The 20,570-nt window shown below is 42.1% G+C and overlaps 1 protein-coding gene across 2 annotated transcripts in view; it reads left to right on the top strand.

Moving 5' to 3' along the window:
• The window catches only part of WWC3 (WWC family member 3), a 243,875-nt gene that overhangs the window by 207,804 nt on the left and 15,501 nt on the right, over nt 1-20,570 (top strand). For both annotated transcript variants that reach the window (XM_068269896.1, XM_068269895.1), the window contains exons 15-19: nt 8,729-8,921; nt 11,521-11,679; nt 18,118-18,269; nt 19,359-19,521; nt 20,192-20,356. In XM_068269896.1, coding sequence (XP_068125997.1) covers nt 8,729-8,921; nt 11,521-11,679; nt 18,118-18,269; nt 19,359-19,521; nt 20,192-20,356 — 832 coding nt within the window. The remainder of the gene's footprint in view (nt 1-8,728; nt 8,922-11,520; nt 11,680-18,117; nt 18,270-19,358; nt 19,522-20,191; nt 20,357-20,570) is intronic.

Genomic DNA, 20,570 nt, shown 5'->3' with positions numbered 1-20,570 from the left:
GGAGACATCTCAAGCTCATTCCAACCTGAATTATTGCAAATTCTTTCTGTTTTAAGAAAGCAAACTTTCTTGCTTTTCTTAGCATTTTAGTAAGAGGGCTTTAAAGGGACTCCGAGCAGTGCAGAAACTATGGAAAGATGCACATCATTTTAAAGCTCTCTTTCTCCTCTTTCCAATGATATATAAATCACCACCCTACGTCTTTTAGTTTTCGCTATTTTCGCGATTGAAATTGCCGCGACCGTTAGAAAACTAAAAGGTGTAGGGCAACGATTTAGGTGTCGTCAGAAAGAGGAGAAAGAGAGCTTTAAAATGATATCCATCAAGCCATAGTTATATTGTATTACACAGGACGACACTTTCCCCAGTGTCAGCAGCTCCATTCTGCTGAATGCAGCTGCTGACTTTGACAAAAAGTCTCCCTGTGTAATACAATATAACTATGGCTTGATGGATATCATTTTAAAGCTCTCTTTCTCCTCTTTCTGACGACACCTACATCGTTGCCCTACGCCTTTTAGTTTTCTCTATTTTCGCGATCGAAATCGCGGCCGCGGCAATTTCAATCGCGAAAATAGCGAAAACTAAAAGGTGTAGGGTGGCGGTTTATATATCATTGGAAAGAGGAGAAAGAGAGCTTTAAAATGATGTGTATCTTTCCATAGTTTCTGCACTGCTCGGAGTCCCTTTAAGGACCATTGTAGCCTCTTACACACTGAGTTCTGGGTCACCATGAGCTTGCTGGTTAGTCTGTATCCTGTGCCAGTAAAGGAACAAAAGCAAAGCTTCTGTTTCACTATTTTTGTAGTAAAAAGTCGTCGGGCAAGTTCCGCCTGATTCTGAACCTAAAAAGACTTAACCTGTTATGAGACAGAAAAAGTTCGGATGGAATCCATTTTTTCAGTAAGGGAGCTACTGTTTCCAGGGGCCTTTTTGGCATCTCTCGATCTAAGAGATGCATATTGGCATTCACCAAAAATCGCAAAAATTCCTAAAATTTGCAGTTGGAGTAAATAGGAGGGTAGAACACTACCAGTTTGTTTGCCTTTCGTTTGGGATCACTTCTGCCCCGAGAGTGTTCACAAAGATGCTGGGAGAAGCATTGATTCCGTTAAGAGAGCAGTCGATTTTAATCATTCCGTGTTTAGACGACTTGCTTATTCTCGGAAGTTCAGCAGATCAACTGACAAACCATTTAAATCTGGTATCGGAACATCTCCAATCCCTAGGTTGGATTATCAACCTAAAGAAGTACTCTTTGATTCCAAGTCAGAAAACGCCTTTTCCAGGCATGCTAGTGGATTCATTAAAACAGAGGAATTTCTTTCCTCCGGAAAATATCCTAAAGATAAACTTGGCAGTGAAATCATTACAGAGGGAAGACAAGGTTTCCCTAAGGATGATTTTGTCTGTGCTGGGATTGATGTCATCCACAATGGTGGCAGTACCCTGGGCACTGGCGCACATCAGGAAGTTGCAGAGTTTCCTTCTAGGAAATTGGGACGGTCGTCCATAAACATAAGATTTCAAAGTCACAATTCCTCAAACTGTGGTGTTGTCGCTGCAGTGGTGGTTGGAGGAATCCAACCTTGTGAAGGGAAGGCTTTGGAGGGAGCCTGTAGACAAGGTAATTACTACGGATGCAAGCGCTTGGGGGCTGGAGAGCTCGTATAGCTCACAGAGCCTTTCAAGGGAAGTGGACAGAACTGGAGTCTGAGGTCATCCAACTGGAGGGAATTGAGGGCAGTAAAGCGGGCCTTATTTCAGGCGCAATCGATACTGTCACAGTCCAATGTTCTTATCCACTCTGACAATGTTACGGCAGTAGCGTTTTGTCAACAAACAGGGAGGCACGAGATCCCTGTTGCAAGAAGAAGTGGAGGCGATCTTGTCCTGGGCAGAAAAGAATGTGTTATCCTTGAGAGCTGTTCGTCTTGAGGGAACACTCAATATAGAGGCAGACAAACTGAGCAGAAGCAGGGTTCTGTCATCAGAGTGGTCTCTAAACAGAGAGAGGTGTTCCCAGACATCACAACGATGGGGAACACAGTTAATCGATCTGTTCACAACAGAAGATTATGCCCAGATTCAGAGTTTCTTCTCCCTCAATCCAAGAGAGCATATATCTGTGGGTGACTGCATTCATTCAGGAGTGGAACTTTCCACTTCTGTATGCATTTCCTCCTCTCAATTTGATTCCGGCAGCTATCAGCAAGAGGTTGTCAAAATCGGATGATTTTGATTGCACCTTAGGGGGCCCTTGGAGACTTCCTTGCAGGCCAGATCTGCTGCTGCAAGGGAACCTGTGGCATCCACATCCAGGCAGATTGAATCTGTCAGTCTGGATCCTTACTCAAAAAATTGGGAGTATCTGACAAGGCAGCCTCTACATTGATTGGTATCCGTAAAGAAGTTACTAGGAAGATCTACTTGAAATACTGGAAAAATCTTTGGCTGTCCGGCTTTAAGTTTGATAGCCTGTCAGTTCCAGCAGTCCTGGATTTTCTTCAGGAGGGTTGGGATAAAAATGTTTCTGTAAGTACGCTTAAAGTGCAGATTGCTGCTTTATCTGCTTTTTCAGTTATCCCCTTGTCTTCCTCTCCTTTTGATAGTGAGGTTTCTGAAGGCTTTTTCTAGGAAACTGCCAGTTTATAAACCATACGTTTCTCCTTCGGACTGTCCAAAGGTTCCTTAGAGCCTCTTAAGGACAGTTCTTTTAGATATCTTACATTAAAAACAGTATTTTTTAGTAGTCATCACTACAGCCAGAAGGGTCAGTGAGCTACAAGCTTTGTCTATGAAAAGTCCTTACTTTCAGGATACAGTAGGGTTACAGACATATCCAGAGTTTTGTCCGAAGGTTATGTCTAGGTTTCACAGGTCGCATGATATTATTTTGCCTACTCTCTGTGTGAATCCAAAGTGTGGAAAAGAGAGAATTTTTCACTCATTAGATGTTAGAAGATGTGTTCTGGAATATTTGAACAGAATTTCAGATGTCAGAAAGACAGATTATTTATTTTATTTTCAGGGAAAACTGTAGGTCAGAGAGCTTCTAAATCTACTATAGCTAATTGGATTAGGTTAGCTATTATTGAAGCTTGCAGAGTTATGGAAGTGAGGCTCCTGCCTCATTTAGAGCGCATTCTACTAGAGCTAGGGCAGCTTCTTGGGCTAATAATGCAGGGGCTTCGCCTTAGCAAATATGTAAGGCAGCAACGTGGTCAAGCTTTTCTACGTTCATCCGTCATTTCCGAATTGATGCAATGTCTGCACACGACCAAGCGTTTGGTAGAAAGGTTCTCCAAGCAGTGGTCCCACCCTGAGGTTGTATTACTTGTTAATCGTCTCACCTTTGCCCTGAAGGATTGTGGGAAAAAAGCAAAGTTAGTACCTGCTAACGTTGTTTTGAACAATCCTTCAGGGCAACGATCCCACCCGGGTGTTAATTGTCTGTGTCTGATAGTTGCACGGTTATGGGTTAGTGGAATGTTCACCTGTCGGTACTTGGCTAAACACACTGAGGGTGGACTAACCATGTGACTTTTTTATAGGGGAAGTGCTGTCTGTTCCTGGGAGGAGCTACGTCTCACCTTTGCCCTGAAGGATTGTTCAAAACAACGTTAGCAGGTACTAACTTTGCTTTTTTGGGGTAATGCAATAGGTTTTCAGATTTGTAGTTGTTTAACCCCCTTGGCGGTATGAAAAATACCGCCAGGGGGCAGCGCAGCAGTTTTTTTAAATTTTTTTTTTTTTTTAAATCAAGTAGCGAGCCCAGGGCTCGCTACATGATAGCCGCTGCTCAGCGGCATCCCCCCACCCTCTTCGATCGCCTTCGGCGATCTCCGATCAGGAAATCCCGTTCAAAGAACGGGATTTCCTGGAGGGCTTCCCCCGTCGCCATGGCGACGGGGCGGGATGACGTCACCGACGTCAGCGATGTCGGGACGTCATTGTGAGACCCGATCCACCCCTCGGCGCTGCCTGGCACTGATTGGCCAGGCAGCGCACGGGGTCTGGGGGGGGGGGGGGCGCCGCACCGGATAGCAGCGATCGGGCGCGCGGCGGCCCAGCAGGGCCTGAGCGGCACCCTCCGGCGGCTTACCCCGTGTCACACACGGGGTTACCGCTAAGGAGGTTAAGTGAGAGTAGGCCCAAGCCAAAAGATGTCTGTGAGTTTTGTTGGAGAGGATCCTTTCCTTAAACAGCGCGGTCGAGTGTTTTAAAGATTTTTTGGCTTTTTGCGCATTTATAAAATGTCTTCTTTGAAAGTATTGCCATTTTGGAATACTGTTTGGAGTGGTAAAGTCTTTGATTTGCATATATGAAAGTACCTCCCCTTTATACACAAAGTCCGCTATTCTGGGGCATAAGCTTTTACACCAACCTGTAAGGAAATTTTTTTCAATGCCTGGTATAAAATCTTTATTTAACAAGGGTGTCAGAAGACTTCCTTTCCCAGTGATGTTATGCCTCTTATTGCATTTTAGGAGAGCTTTCAAGGTTGGAGCTGTACATATTTTGATCGCTGTGAGATAGAGTCCCAGAGTAACATGGTTCCGTGCGCTGTCAGCCTGGGTCACTGCGGAGCGGCATACACTCGCTCGGTCACAGCAGCAGCACCTCCGCTCCTGCTCTCCGACACTGGAAGGAACGCATAATCATTTGTTTCATTAATAATTTTTTGTAATAGGGCCGGTGTAAAAAAAAGCTCAAAAAACCCACCGACCGTTTCTGGAACTACCCCTGCATTACACACACAGTAAAGGGAAAATTATGCAGCAAGCAGTCACTGGTAGGAGAGAAGCTTTCCCATTTTCTGTGATCACCATCACCCTTCCCACTTTCAGCAGCCTCCCCACTTTCCCACCTTCATCAGCCTCATCAATATCAGTGTCATCACTGTAGCAATAATCATCATCATCAGTGACAGTATAGTCCCTGTCATCACCAGAATCCTGCACATCTGATTCTGTGCTGCTGTCCTCCATAATCCGCTGTGCCACCTCAGCTGCTGTCATTTTTCTTTTACCTGCTGCAGAGGATGCCATTGCTCCGCTCTGTAAGGAATCTGCAAGGAATCTTCAATAAATAACCTGGAACCTGCCAGGGATCTGCCTGAAATCTGCAAGGAATCTGCAAGAAAGAACCTGCAAGGGATCAGCAAGGATTGTGGAAGAAGTAATCTGCCAGGAAACTGCAAAAAAACACCCTGCAGAGAAGCGGCAACAATCGGCAACAAAATACAGAATGGATTCTGCCACTTCCTGCCAGCGCTGATCGCGCACTTCCCAGTTTAGGGGAGGGGGGTACCACCTGTGTGGGCATGTAGTCTTACATGCCCACTAAACATGGGGACAGAGATTGGGCTTTGCTGGGGGCCAGATGTGCCTGCAAACCGCCGCTGAAATAATGTCCGAAATAATGGACATACGACAGGAACGGGAAATTCGCGATGTCCCGCTATGCGGGACATACGAGTGGAAAGGGTTAAAGAAAAGTAATGCACCATTTGAAGGTTTTCCAGAGTTCTTAAAGAGAACCTGAGTTGGGTTTGTCAAATCATATTAGGACACAGAGGCATGTTCTGTACCTTCCTCTGTGTCCTTCCAGTGTGCCTCCAGCCCGTACCCCGCCCCCCCCCCCCCCCCCAAGGCTATGCTGTCCACCATTTAAAAAAGCGCCAGGCTAGTGACACGCAGATTGTCGCTAGCCTGGCGTTATTTGTAATGGGGGGCAGCAGAGCCTAGGGAGGGATGGGGAGGGCTGGAGGAACACTGGAAGGACACAGAGGCTGGTCATTGTATACAGAACATGCCTCTGTGTCCTAATATGATAAGACAAACCCACCTTCAGTGCACTTTAAGGATTGGGTGGGTCTGGAGAGGCAGTTTTTTGGGGTGGATGTAGCATGGCTATCATAGAATCACGAGATAGAGCAGACCCCATTGAAGGATTTACCCTTCCACCCTTTGATTTGGACCACAATAATACCAAACTTAAAGTAAACCTGTAGTGAGAAGGATAGGAAGGCTACCATATGTATGTCCTTTTAAACTATGACAATTTCCAGGTTCTCCTTCTGATCCTGTCTTTAAAGTGAACCCGAGGTAAGGCTGCCATATTTATTTCCTTTTAAACAATACTAGTTGCATGGCAGCCCTGCTGATCTATTTGAATGCAGTAGTGTCTAAAGACAATATTGTCAGAAACACCTGATATGCATATGCTAGTTCAGGGCCTATGGCTGAAAGTATTAGAGGCAGAGGATCATCAGGACAGCCAGGCAACTGGTAATGCTTAAAAGGAAACAAATATGACAGCCTCCATAATACTCTCACCTCGGGTTCACTTTTACTTTCATCCACTTACCCAGAACCAGTGTAGATATCAGGTGCTGTGATTAAAGTGGATCCGAGGTGAACTTTTACACATTGCATAATTGTGTTCCTTTCCTATTGCTTATAGGGCATTCCTCAAGCCAAATACTTTTTTGTTTTTGTTTTAATCCTCTAATTCCCTATAAACTAAAAAAGCCACACCTACAGATTTTCAGAGAACCTTGGCAGTAGCAAGGGCTCATGGGAGCTCAGTCTGGGCAGAAGGAGGGGGAGGTGTTACTAGCCATTGATTTCAGAGGCAGAGGGGAGGAGGGAGGAGGAGAGGGGATTAGGCTAATGGATCAAGATACAGATAAGCCTGCCTCCCTGTAATGTTTACAAACATGGCTGCTGTCATTGTATCACAGGAATAAATAATCATATTCTATTCAAACTGTTTGCAACTATATTTGCTGTGTAAACCATCTAAACTTTAGATAAGATATATAGACAAGTTACTTGTTATAGTTAGTTTTTCATCTTGGATCCGCTTTAAAGTCTGATCATACCAGCCACTATCTTGTTTCAGGCTAGAAACCAACTAGGAGCGCTTTTCTGAGTGCTGTGTGATTTGATAAGCTCTTGCTAATGTAATGCTATGGGTGTGATCCCACTTGAGCGATGTTATTTTATAAAAATCCCCCATAGCATTGCATTAGCAAGAGCTTTCTCAAATCACTAGCACTTAGAAAGCGTTCCTAGTGGGTTTCTGGCCTCAGGTGTGTTATTGAGACACTACTGCATCCAAAGAGAAATTGGAATTCTTTGAAAGGAAATACATATGGAAACCTCCATATCCATCTCACTAGAGGGCCCATTTAAGTTATATTCAATACTTTTTGGTTGCTTAGGGCTAAAAAGTTGTTTTGTCTTTTATTATGTTTATTGATAAGGAGTGAAAACATTTACAGTAAATGAATAAATTGAGGTTTGGATATCTTTAGAGTCAGTGCTCTTCCACAATCACTTGTTTATTATATAAGAACGTTTCTTATTTAGTCACGAGTAGCATTCAATTTCACTTCAGTTCATCATAATGTTCCTGCATTTTTCTCAAAGCTGTAGCGCTATGCAAATGCCATATTGACTGCAGAAGCAGACTCGCTATTCCATCAGTAGGATCTTTCTCTGCACCAACTACTCAGTAATAATGAACAGGCATTTTTCCTTCTTGCCTAATTAAACTTAACCATTAAAAAATAAGTTAAGATTAGAAAATCAAACCTTTCATCTTATCTATTTAACCAGTAAGCTGTGATATTTATTCATCTTTTCACTAGTCCCAACTTCCATCCCTTTAGGTATTGGCATGTTAGAAGAAATGTTGGAAGTTTATGAATATTAACAAGTGTGGTATCAGCAGCCCTATGGGTCACCTTCCTTTTATCACACTTGGCCTGAGGCAAAGCACTAGTACTTTTCTGGCTAATCCCAGTACAGGTAGTCCTCGGTTAACGAACGAGATAGGGACTGTAGGTTCATTCTTAACCTGTATCTGTTCTTAAGTCGGAACATTGTGCCATCTCTGTCCCCTGTACCTCCTCTGTGCCTCCAGTGCCTCCAGTGTCTCTCCCCTTTGTACCTGTTTATACAAGTTTAAAAGCCATATTTTCTTTGATTTTTTTTTTTAAATCGATTTTCTCAAAAACTACAGGTCCAATCTGAAAAATGTTGAGCTTGTTCCCATGGAAACAGAGAATCCATGCCGTTCGTACATCGGGCCATCCATTTCATTCCATCCAAGATAATCCAGCAAACCACTGTAACTCAGCCAGAAGTATCCAGGCACAGCATCTCCCGTGTTCATACTCCCAATACTAATAATTGTGTATTCTGGTCTGGTATTATGAAGCTATTTGAGTTACTATATGTGTTGAGATTGTGAAAGGGGTTAAGGTTAGCGTAAGACATTATTCTTAGTTTAGATTAGTGTTAGGCTTTGATAGGAATTGTTTTTAAGTTGAATTTGTATGCAAGTCAGAACACTGTGCTCCCCTGTGCCTCTAATGTTCTCCTCTGTTCTCCTGTGCCTCTAATGTTCTCCTCTGTTCTCCTGTGCCCCCGCTGTGTAAATCTGTGTCTCCAGCATCCCCCTATACCTCCACTTTGTCCACCTGTGCTGCTTACTTACCACCACAAATGTCCCACACAGCTCCTACAAGCTCTCAGTCTTTCTCTTTCAATGTGGAAATGACATCATTATGACGGGTTTTCCGTTTGTATCGGCGAGTTGTTTGGTTACACAGGTCTCGAGTTACAATTTCATCTGAAGGATTTCTTCAGATTATATAATGTAATACAATTTATTTCACACAGAGAAGTTACTTTTTAATTTCTGTATATTTCAGTCACATTAGAGTCTACCTGCCCTCTCTTGAATCCACAACACCAAGCACTTACTGTTCCAAGGCTCTGGAGTTCCAAATGCCACTGATGTTCAATGAAATATTCCAAATTCCCATGTCGTCCAGTGAACTGAAGCAGAGTTCTGTGCAGCTGTACATTTGTTCTGTACTTCCAGACCAACAGGAAGAACTCCTGGTGAGTAGCCACTGCCTAGAAACACATTTATATAAATAAAAGCATAGTCGGGATACAAATATACAGTACATAACTGCTGACTGTTTTTCTGTCCAAGCAGTTTTACTTTAAAAATATTCCAAAACAAAATGATACTATATGATAGTTCCCTAGCACAATGCAGACTTTCTGACACATGCTAAACAAAGCATACCAGTATACCCAATAATGAATGTCTGGCACAATACATACTAATTGAGACTTTTTCTTCAGGTCTTTGATAAGTCTTGTGCTGGTGGTATCTAAGCACTTCAACATGAGACTGAAAAAATGTACATATTTTTGGCTGTTCAAAAAAAATTAAATAAATTATTGAACATTGAATTCCATGAATTAGGGATGTCGTTATTTCCTTTTTTTTATTACAGTTTTGTAAATAAAATAATAGACAATGTTTTTGCAAATATCTGTGTTTTCTTGGTTATAAAGTATAAAGCTCATACTGAACTTTCCGTACTACGTTTAAATTTTGCATCATTCATCTTGGATTCTGGATGCAGAAAAACGGACTCCAATGAATGCCTATGGGCCTGTTTCCACTAAACTCGATTTTCGTGATGAGGATTTCTGCACCATGCATTTGTTTTCCCCAACAATGAAAACGTGAGGGGAAACCAGCCCATAGGCATTCATAATCTGATACAGAAATCTGCAACATGCTGTCCATAATTTTTCTACATCAGAAAAATCGCGTTTAGTGGAAACAGGCCCATAGCCATTTCATTGGAGTCAGTTTTTCTGCATCCATAATCTGCGTGTAGTGGAAACAGGTCCAAGCCATTACTCATCACTTTACTTCCAGTGTCAGTCAAGCACTGGTGGCTAAAATCTTCATTGCTTTGTCTATGAACATTGACGACTGTTGCTAATTACTGTAATGCTAAAGGAGCTCTGGCCCCTGAGAACACCACAAGTGCTAACTCTTTGGCTATGTCTGTCTAAGTGTTTATTTACACATACCTAAAGGATTATTCGGTACACCTGTTCAGTTTCCCATGAATGCAATTATCTAATCAACCAATCACATGGCAGTTGCTTCAATCTATTTAGGGGTGTGGTCCTGGTCAAGACAATCTCCTGAACTCCAAACTGAATGTCAGAATGGGAAAGAAAGGTGATTTAAGCAATTTTGAGTGTGGCATGGTTGTTGGTGCCAGAGGGGCCGGTCTGAGTATTTCACAATCTGCTCAGTTACTGCGATTTTCACGCACAACCATTTCTAGGGTTTACAAAGAATGGTGTGAAAAGGGAAAAACATCCAGTATGCAGCAGTCCTGTGGGCGAGAATGCCTTGTTGATGCTAGAGGTCAGAGGAGACTAGGCCGACTGATTCAAGCTGATAGAAGAGCAATGTTGACTGAAATAACCACTCGTTACAACCGAGGTATGCAGCAAAGCATTTGTGAGGCCACAACACGCACAACCTTGAGGCAGATGGGCTAGAACAGCAGAAGACCCCACCGGGTACCACTCATCTCCACTACGAATAGGAAAAAGAGGCTACAATTTTCACAAGCTTACCAAAATTGGACAGTTGAAGACTGGAAAAATGTTGCCTGGTCTGATGAGTCTCAATACAGTCAGAATTTGGCGTAAACAGAATGCCTCGTTACCACTGTGCAGGCTGGTGGTGGTGGTTTTATGGTGTGGGGGATGTTTTCTTGGCACACTTTAGGCCCCTTAGTGCCAATTGGGCATCGTTTAAATGCCACAGGCTTCCTGAGCATTGTTTCTGACCATGTCCATCCCTTCATGACCACCATGTACCCATCCTCTGATGGCTACTTCCATCATGATAATGCACCATGTCACAAAGCTCGAATCATTTCAAATTGGTTTCTTAAACATGAAAATGAGTTCACTGTACTAAAATAACCCCCACAGTCACCAGATTTCAATCCAATAGAGCATCTTTGGGATGTGATGGAACGGGAGCTACATGCCCTGGATGTGCATCCCACATATCTCCATCAACTGCAAGATGCTATCCTATCAATATGGGCCAATATTTCTAAATAATACTTTCAGCACCTTGTTGAATCAATGCCACTTAGAATTAAGGCAGTTCTGAAGGCGAAAGGGGGTCAAACACCGTATTAGTATGGTGTTCCTAAAAATCCTTTAGGTGAGTGTATGTCCTGATGCCCAGATGAATGGCTCCATATTCACAGTATCTGTTCATCATTGCCTTTCTAACACAGAGGTAGATTAAATTACAAAATTAAGTTAGGCAATGCACTTGTATAAATGTCATTCATCTCTATGTGCTTTAGAGATTTGGCTCAGTGATTTGGTTCTTTACCTTATATTTTCTGGCTCTTTTTAATTTTTAACCGGTGGAGACCGGGAGTCTGCGGAGCGGCGCCGAGGGCACGTCCTGCCTGCCACGGGCTGGAGGAAGCCCCAGGTAAGTGGATTTTTTTTTAACCACTGTGAACCTTCCCTTTAAGCAAATAAGAAAATGGACTAGAGATTTTGATATATACCGATGTCCTTGTGTAGATTTCGGAATTGCCTGTTTAGTGTAATGGTTTTGTTAATGCAGGTTTTACCTTTATAGGGAATTGCTCAGATCAACTTGGCTGACTATGAAGATGCAAAAGAGATTCATCTCCAGTGGTATCCTGTTGAGATTTACAGCAGTGCTGAGCCTCAAAATCCTAATAATGGTGTAAAAGACTATGCACAGACTTCTGAAACAATTAACCAAACCAAATCAGTGAGTTATTATTGATTTATAAAGCGCTAACACATTCCATGGCACTGTACATAGTAAGAAACAAACATGGGGTACACAATAATACGGACAGTGGTGTACACCAATATACAACATTGGTAACAAAATACAGAATTGGTAATTACAGTGACAAAAGTAACATGATGAATAAAATGTATAAAAAATTCCAAAACACAAAAGGGTGAGAGAGCCCTGTCCTTGCAAGCTTGTAATCTAAAGGAATGGGGGGAGGGGAACAAGAGGTGGTGTAGTATGCAATAAACATACCTAGAGGCAGTGTGTTTTTAACATATCTAGTAGGAGTGCAACTTGGCTTTAGGTCAAAGGGAGAATGGCCTAGGATAGAGCATATGCTTGTCGGGAAAAGTGAGTTTTGAGGGAGGGTTTAAAGCTGGCCAAGGTTGGAGAGTGACATATGTGTTGTGATACGGTATTCCAGAGGAGGAGTGGAGCACGTGCGAAATCTTATATACGTGAATGGGAGGAGGTAATTCTAGACTAGAACAAAAGAAAGTTATGTGCAGATCTGAGATAGTGAATGGGTTGGTGTCTCAAAACTAGTGAGGAAATGTACAGGGGAGAGAGATTGTGGAGAGCTTTGTAGTACAGGGTTAAAAGTTTGAACTGGATCCTCTGGTTGATTGGTAGCAAATGAAGAGCTTGACAAAGAGGGACAGCAGAGGAAGAGGGAGAAAAAAAGATAAATGAGACGAGCAGCTGAGTTCAGTACAGATTGGGGCGGGGCCAGTCTGTTTGTTGGTAGTCCACAAAGTGGTATGTTACAATAATCCACACGAGATATTATATGAGTATGTATTAACATTTTTTTTTTTAAATCAGTGTTTATTCAACAAAAAGGAACATATGACAAAACATTCAGTGTAAGCAGTGCCCCTCCTAACTTTTCCAACAGTCTGTAAGATAGTCTAACATCAATTATTAAATCCAACAAAGTATATAGCTTGAGCTTCAATTATCACTGTGGAAGATGAGAGGTATTGTTAAAGACAATATAGTAATCGTCACATAATATATAGAGCTCAGATTGAATTTAAATTTCCAAATATTCTATCTTTTACCAGATCATAATCAGCAAGACCCGGGGTATCTAACCATGGAGCCCATATTTTCTCAAATTTTTGAGGGGCACCTCTATGGGCATATATTAATTTTTCAATTTTCAAATAATTATTCATATGTAATAACCAATCACTAGCCTTGGGAGGGAGTGGTTGTTTCCACATCAGAAGTATCAATTTTCTAGCTTGGAACAATGCCCTTTGTACCATTAATTGCATATGTTCTGCCATATTCAGACCAGGCAATAAACCAAAAACACAGGTTTTAGTTGTTCTTGGAATGGCAGAGCAAGTGACAGTGTCTAACATGTCAAATACTTCTCCCCAGTACCTATGCAATTTTGGACATTTCCATAACGTGCAAAAGGTCCCAATGGTCTCTCATGCATCTAGCACATAATCTTCCCTCAAGCCCATACAGTGTAATTTTTTGGGAGTTAAGCAGCTCCTATGAATTATTGAAAGTTGAGATACTTTTTGTGTAGCATTGGTAGAGATTAAGGGTACAGTCTGAAGTATATCCTCCCATTCCTCCCCTGTCATATCACTCAAATCTCGTTGCCATTTCAATGGATATTTTTTAAGAAAAAATGCTAATAAAAAGGCATAACTATAAGAGATAAATCCACTTCTAGACGTAGTTTGGCTAATCATATTAAATATAGGAGAAGGAAATAAACTTAGATCCACATCAGCCCTCTCATGATTTATAGCATGAACCAATTAAGAGGATTGATAACACATTAATGGAGTCTTAAGGTGCGTACACACGCACTACAGAAGCCAACGATTGGTCCGTCGGACCCTCCCGCTGGGCGGACTTTCAGCAGACTGTAGCTCGTGTGTACGCACTGTCGGCTGACTAATAAGGCTGTTCCTGAATGATCCGCTCAGCGGATCGTTCAGAAACAGCCTTATCAGGCTTCTGTAGTGCGTGTGTAAAAATAGTATCCATATGACACAATTGCCCCTGCTCAAGAATATGAGACAGCGAGTCAACCCCCTCCCTGGCCCATACTTTTAGGAAAGCCAGCTCTTTCAACTCTGGTAATCTCATGTTATTATATAACGGAGTATAATTTGTACAGCCAGTGATACTCTGCATGACCCTAAACCTTTCCCAAATCTTTTGCAGCAAATTTAGGGTCTCCGTCTTGAAATTCAGGGATTTCACAACATTCGCCTCAAGGGCAGTGTAAATGGAGTTAAATCCCAAGATTCCATTAAGCAGCAATCTGGATGAGTCCACTAGGTCCTCCTGCATCCAACCCACAATGTGCTGAGCCTGGGAGGCCAAATCATAGACCCAAGCATTAGGAACTGCTAAACCGCCCTCGTCCTTGGGATATTGCAGATACTGAAGTTTAATTTTAACTCTCCCATTACCCCAAATAAAATCTCTAAATATGTTGTCAATAGTTTTAAATAGTTTAGTTTTAAATAGTTTAAGATGCAGCCAATTGTAGAATATATAGCAATTGTGGCATGTTGACCATCTTGAGTAAGTTAATTCTAGCAACTGGAGATAATGGTAATTTTGCCCAAGTCTTTAACTTTTGTCTAATCCTGCATAGTAGAGGAGTAACATTTAGAGCTTTAAAAGAACTTAAATAAAGAGATAACACAATCCCAAGATATTTAAAAGATGCAACTACCTGAATATCTGCACATCTATCAGGGAGGACAGGGGCAATCTTATCCAGAGGAAGCAGGCAAGACTTATTCCAATCCACCGCAAGACCTAAGAAGCAACCGAATTGAGAAAGGACATCCATTACCCCAACAAGAGAAGAGCTGGAGTCCTGGAGAAATAGAAGTGTGTCATCTGCATATAACACCACCTTTTCTTCAAGGTTACCAAATTGAAACCCTTTTATGTCAGAGGCATTTCTAATTACTTCAGCCAGGGGCTCTATGGCAATAGCGAACAATAATGGAGAGAGCGGACAGCCCTGCCTGGTTCCTCTGCCCAACACAAATCTAGCTGACATTGCATTATTTACTCTCAGAGATGCCTTGGGATACTTATACAAAATTTGTACCCACTTCAAAACGTTAGGCCCAAAATTCATAGCCTCAAGTACTGTATATAAGTATTTCCACTCTACACTGTCAAAGGCCTTGGCAATGTCCAAAGATAAAATACACCTATCACCCGAATTGTTGGCAGGAAGTTGCATGTTCAAATATGCTCTTCGAATATTTATAGCCGTAGTTTTCGACGGTATAAAACCTGATTGGTCAGCTTTTATTATATTCATTATTACTTTAGAGAGACGGTTTGCCAAGACCTTTGACAGTATCTTCACATCCGTTGTAAGCAAAGAAATAGGCCTATAAGAGTCTGGTTGTAAGCGGTCCTTACCCGGTTTGAGTAAAAGAACTATTATGGCTTCCGTCATAGAAGGGGGAAGCGTTTCTTTTTTAAATATATGATGAAAAATTTCCAATAGTTCTGGTAACAGAAGTTCTGAAAATCGTTTATAGACCTCTGTGGGTATACCATCACTGCCAGGGGCCTTACAGTTAGGAAAGGAAGCTACTGCAATCTCTATTTCCTCCAGCATAATAGGGGCATCCAACAGAGCCTTGTCTTCATCATTTAATTTTTAGTAATGGGATAGATCTAATGTAATCAGTTAGTTCTTCTTGAGAGTAAGAAATCTTTGAAGAATATAGGTTGCTATAATATCTTATGAAAACTATGTAAGGGTAAATGAAGGAGGGAGTACACTCCAAATAAACAAAAATGATTCAGTAAATTATAAAAATACAAATTTTATTAACATCCTTACTAAAATTACCATAAAAAAGTGTAAACCCACTATGTAGTCGGCCGACCCTAATGCTCAATGCTAATCCTTTCACTCATCCAAGCGTACACACATGCACGACAAACATAATTTTGGTTGCAGTGATCACTGAAAGGTTAAATGCCCAGATGTCCATAAAGGTTTTGCCTCCTGCTTAGTAGGTCATGATTCATAGCTTCTCTTGTGAAAAACAAAGTCTAGTCACCAAGCTGTTAGTATCAGCAAAGCACAAAGGGTAAGATAGCAAAGCCTTATTGCACTATGCAGGAGCCAGTCTAAGAGTCAAAGGCTATAGAAGCGGCACAGATAGCATGCAGTGTATCCACACATTATTTTCCAGCTCAATCTGTATACTCTACCGGCTCCATGAGATTGCAGGATGAATATGTCCCATAGGGATAACGGTGCAGTTCATCGGGTAAGCCTTGTGGTTGTCAACATTCGCACTCCACAGATAGCATCCTGGTCTCCCGGAGAAACGACCTGAAGGTGTGGATCTCCGTCCAGGCAGGGTGGCGAAGCGTAAAGAGAACAAAACCCAAGAGGCAATGTGGCATCCAGGCAATTGGATGAGGAAGCAGAGGGTGGGCACGCTCCACGTGGGTCACACTCGCACGCCGTGTGTACCCGACATGTTTCGCCGGCTCACTTCCGGCTTTTTCGAGGGGGCGTGTCAGCAAGCTCACATCACCATACGTACACTTCCTATAAGTAGCAAATCACGGCCAGTCAGCACCAACGTACCCGCCCCCTCCCTCCGCATCACTGGAATGCAGGCTGGTAACCAGGGACGGGAAGGGGAGGGAGGGCGGAAGGGCAGAGCAGCCGCGTCACATCCAAGAATCTATCTCTTAGCTAGATATACTGTGGATACGTGGCCAGCAGAGTCAAAAGAAAAAACATTTTTAAATGAAGAGAGGCTCAGAATCAGCTAAATCCGTGCCTACTCAATGGGTTCAAAAATATCCCAAATAATGTCTTATGTCAAAGACTTGATGAGAAAAGGAAAGCGGAACCACATGATGAATTGCCAAACTGCAACACCAGGCAAGGACCACGGCTCATAGCCGCACATGTCCAGAGGTAAGTGTCCCAGGCACACCCTAAGAGTGGGTACGCCGAAAGACACAGAACGCCAGAAAAGCAAACAATCTACAGTGGTAAGAAGGGGGCATAGCTCTGGGAATCATTCAAACCCGGAGGGACGGTGGCTTTCAGTTCATAAATCCAGCATGCCTCACGCTGGAGAGCCAATCTATCAAAGTTCCCACCCCGAATATTGGTGTGGATATGGTCAAGACCAATTATTCTCAGGTTGTATAATATCTTTCCAGTTCCCCTAGAATGCCAGGGGTATCGGTACAGACAGTCTGGGAGGCTGTATTTAATGCAACTATAAATGCTGCAGGGTCTTGTGCTTTTGTAATTACAGATAACAAGTGACCAGTCTGATCACCCTGTTCAAAAAAGGCTTGCTTCATAAAAAATCTTATGTTTTGCTTTTGCCTGTAAGTAATCGTTTAATTTATCTTGTGCTTCTATCCAGGCACTTTGATTTTCTTGGGTTGGGAGATGAAAAATTGAGCCTCAGAGTCACTGACTGTATCAAATAACATTTTTTCATGGCCCCTGGAGTTAGATTTAATTTAATTTATTTATTTAGAAAAAATACCTTAGGGCAGCTTTTAAAGATTCCCACACCCAGGGTCTCTATTGTGAAAAAAAGACTTAATTTCATCTATAATCATGGAATGAGAGGTAATTACAGAGAGCCCATGAGGATTAAGCTTCCAGGGTTGTCGATAGCGACCCACACCCACCGCAGCCTGAAGTTCCACTTTAAGAGGAGCGTGGTCAGAGAGATTGCATTGCATCATTGCATTTGGTATTTTAAGAGCTTGCAGTCATTTCTTGACCTCATAGAATTCAGCACGTTGCTTCTGGACCTCTGTGGAAAAATCTGGATAGAACGATATTTTGTAGAACGATATTTTGTAATAATGTACGTATAGTGGACCTTCCTGAAAAAACTGAGAAAGCTGATGTCGCATGCTTTATGGAAAATTGGCTCATAGAAGTGTTTGGGCCAGATATTTTTTCAAAGCTTTCTGCAGAGAAGCGTGCCCATCGTGTCCCCGCTTGTCCGCCTCCCCCTGGTGCTGCACCTAGACCGATGCTTGTTAAAATATTGCACTACAGGGATAGAGAAGCTATCCTGCCTCAGGCCAGACTAAAGGGAAATATCACTGTCAATTTTAGTTGTGTCCTGAGTGAGAAAAGTCAGGTGGGAGATATATTTTTGAGATGACAGGAGCTGGCTAGGGAGTGAATGTGAGGAATAACAGAGAGTAGTCAAATATTACCCCTAAGCACTGAACTTTGGGATTTAAAGTTGTGGTTGTGTTATTAATATTTATTGTTATATCAGGCAGAGTGGTGGCCAGAGATGGTGGAAAAATGTTGAAAACTACTTTCACAGTTACTCGCACAATTTGAGAATAATTTGATTTATTTTTACTATATTTTAGGATGCTGTTTCAGTCCTATTGGCTCGAACAACGGCTCAGCTGGAGGCAGTGGAACGGGAACTGGAGGTGGAGAGAGTTAAGCTGGAGTACACTGAAGAGGAGATACTAGAGATGGAACGCAAAGAAGACCAAGTGGAAGAAACATCAGAAAGGTAAACGTGGCAACCAGCTTTCAAATTTATCTGTGCACAAACATATGGCATAACTGTCAGCAATTTTTCCTAAGAGTGAATAAATGAAAATATGCTGATCTTGTCACAGTGTGAATCATGTACACAATGAATTATTGTTTCTTTTCTACCAAGAGATCTAATACCACCTGCTGTTACACCCACTGCCTTTAATGCTGCTTAGAGGCGATGCATGGTTAATATAACTACTGACATACACACAAACACACACTCTCTCTCTCTATCTATCATATATTGCAGTGTGGGGGGGGGGGGGGGCACACAATGATGTAGGCGCAATGGGCAGATTCTCCAAATGGATCATTATTGGTTGTGGAAGGAGGAAGAACAAATGAGTAGTTTAGGAAAGGCATTGGTTGGTTACATGCCTGCTTGATTGGATGATGGGGTCATGTGACTTTGACTGTTAAGGCCACATACACACTGTCCACTTATGTTGCCCGTCGAGGCTCAGGAACTGATGCCCTTGGGTGACATCGCTAGGACGGGCTGCACACATGCGTGTCAGCTGTGTAGCTGACGACCTACTGTGTTGCGACGATGGAGGGACAGGCATCGCATGTGTGACATCACGAGGCGGACAGGGGCATGGTGCAAACAATGGGAACGTCGTCTGGGGTTGAATAGCTCTGTCCGATAGATCACACGCGGGGTGGGGCGTCGGGGGTGCCGTACACATGCCTGATTGTCGCCTGAGGCGGTCATTATGGCCTGCCTCAGCTGACTTAAGCCTGGCATGTGTATGAGGCTTAAGACCTTCACATAAGTATAGGGTGGGCTTTGAGCAGTGGAAGGGCTCACAGGTCAGTTGATGGAGGGGCATAAGTAAATGAAAAAAGGGGTTGGTAAATATTGGATAAAAATAACAAAACAAAAAAAAATTGTTTCCCTAATTAATCATGGATATAATATCATGGATAGAATGTAAGCAAAGAAGTTGACTCCACACTGGTTGGTGATTTTTTTTTTTTATCTTTGAATTTGAATCATGTTATTCCAAAGCATGTAATATTGCATTATTTTAATGAACACTTGCCTGTTTTGTGACAGGAGCTGGCAAGCAGATTCTGTGGATAGTGGATGTCACAGTAACAGTACGCCAATGAGTCCACATTACTCAGAAACCATGTATGGTGATGTTATGCATGGTCCTATCTGTGCGGGGCAGGCAAACCCGTATGATTCCATCAAGGCTGCCAGTGAAATCTTGAAGGTAAATAGCCAAAATTAAAAAAAAACACAAACCATTTCTAGTTAGCTCAACTGATATGTTTATATAATTTAAAGACAGTTTCTTGTCAAATGTTTTTTTTTCTAGTTTAGGATAGTGTGAACAGCTCTATAAAGTTCGATTAGAATATATACTTGCTGACTTTGTCCCCACGAGGGTGATTTCCCATGCATCCTTCCCACACATACTTTCCTGTAGCTCTTTGTGGGGTAAGGTGGCAGGGTAATATGTCTGAGGTACATTACAATATTCATTGAGAAAACATGGCTATACAACTTGGTTATGCTTGTAGGTGAAACCTTGCAGTATTTAGTGGGCAAATATGTCCATAATTTAGAGGGGACATGACCATACAAGTTTGGTGTAAGCATGAGTAAGAACATTTTCAATTTTGGTCTCTCTACAAATTGGCCATCTTGCTAGATTATCACAAAATCAGCAGTCAAGTTCGCCATGTGTTTCTTCTCCTGCTGTAATGTACAAATTGTAAAATTAAATTAAAACTGATCTTCAGAGCATGAGGACATTTTGGTTTCAACAGAGTATTGATAAAAGGTAAGATTGTGACTGCTTTTAATGTAACTTTTTTCATGAACATGAGAATTACCTGGACCTTTACTAAATGTATGCTTTATGTTAATGTAACTTGTAGGTAGACAAAGAGACCAATACAGAAGATTTATTTCCAGACGAGGTCACTATGATGAAAAAGGAGAGGACCTGTCGCAGGTCTCGCGGGTCTCCCTTTGTTCGCAGTAACACGATTGTCCGCTCCCAGACGTTTTCTCCTGGTGCAAGAAGTCAATACGTCTGCAGAGTGAGTATTGGATAATATAACAACTTCATAACTTTGTATTGGTGGCTATAAAAGTTGGAAAAACAAGAATAGCACTAGATGTTTTGTGCATGTTATGACCTTAACATACAGTGGGGTGCGAAAGTTTGGGCAACCTTGTCAATCATCGTGATTTTCCTGTATAAATCGTTGGTTGTTACAATAAAAAATGTCAGTTAAATATATCATAAAGGAG

Source organism: Hyperolius riggenbachi, chromosome 2 (genome assembly GCF_040937935.1).
Source record: "Hyperolius riggenbachi isolate aHypRig1 chromosome 2, aHypRig1.pri, whole genome shotgun sequence".
Taxonomy (NCBI): domain Eukaryota; kingdom Metazoa; phylum Chordata; class Amphibia; order Anura; family Hyperoliidae; genus Hyperolius; species Hyperolius riggenbachi.
This window is presented reverse-complemented; position numbering and strand designations above follow the sequence as displayed.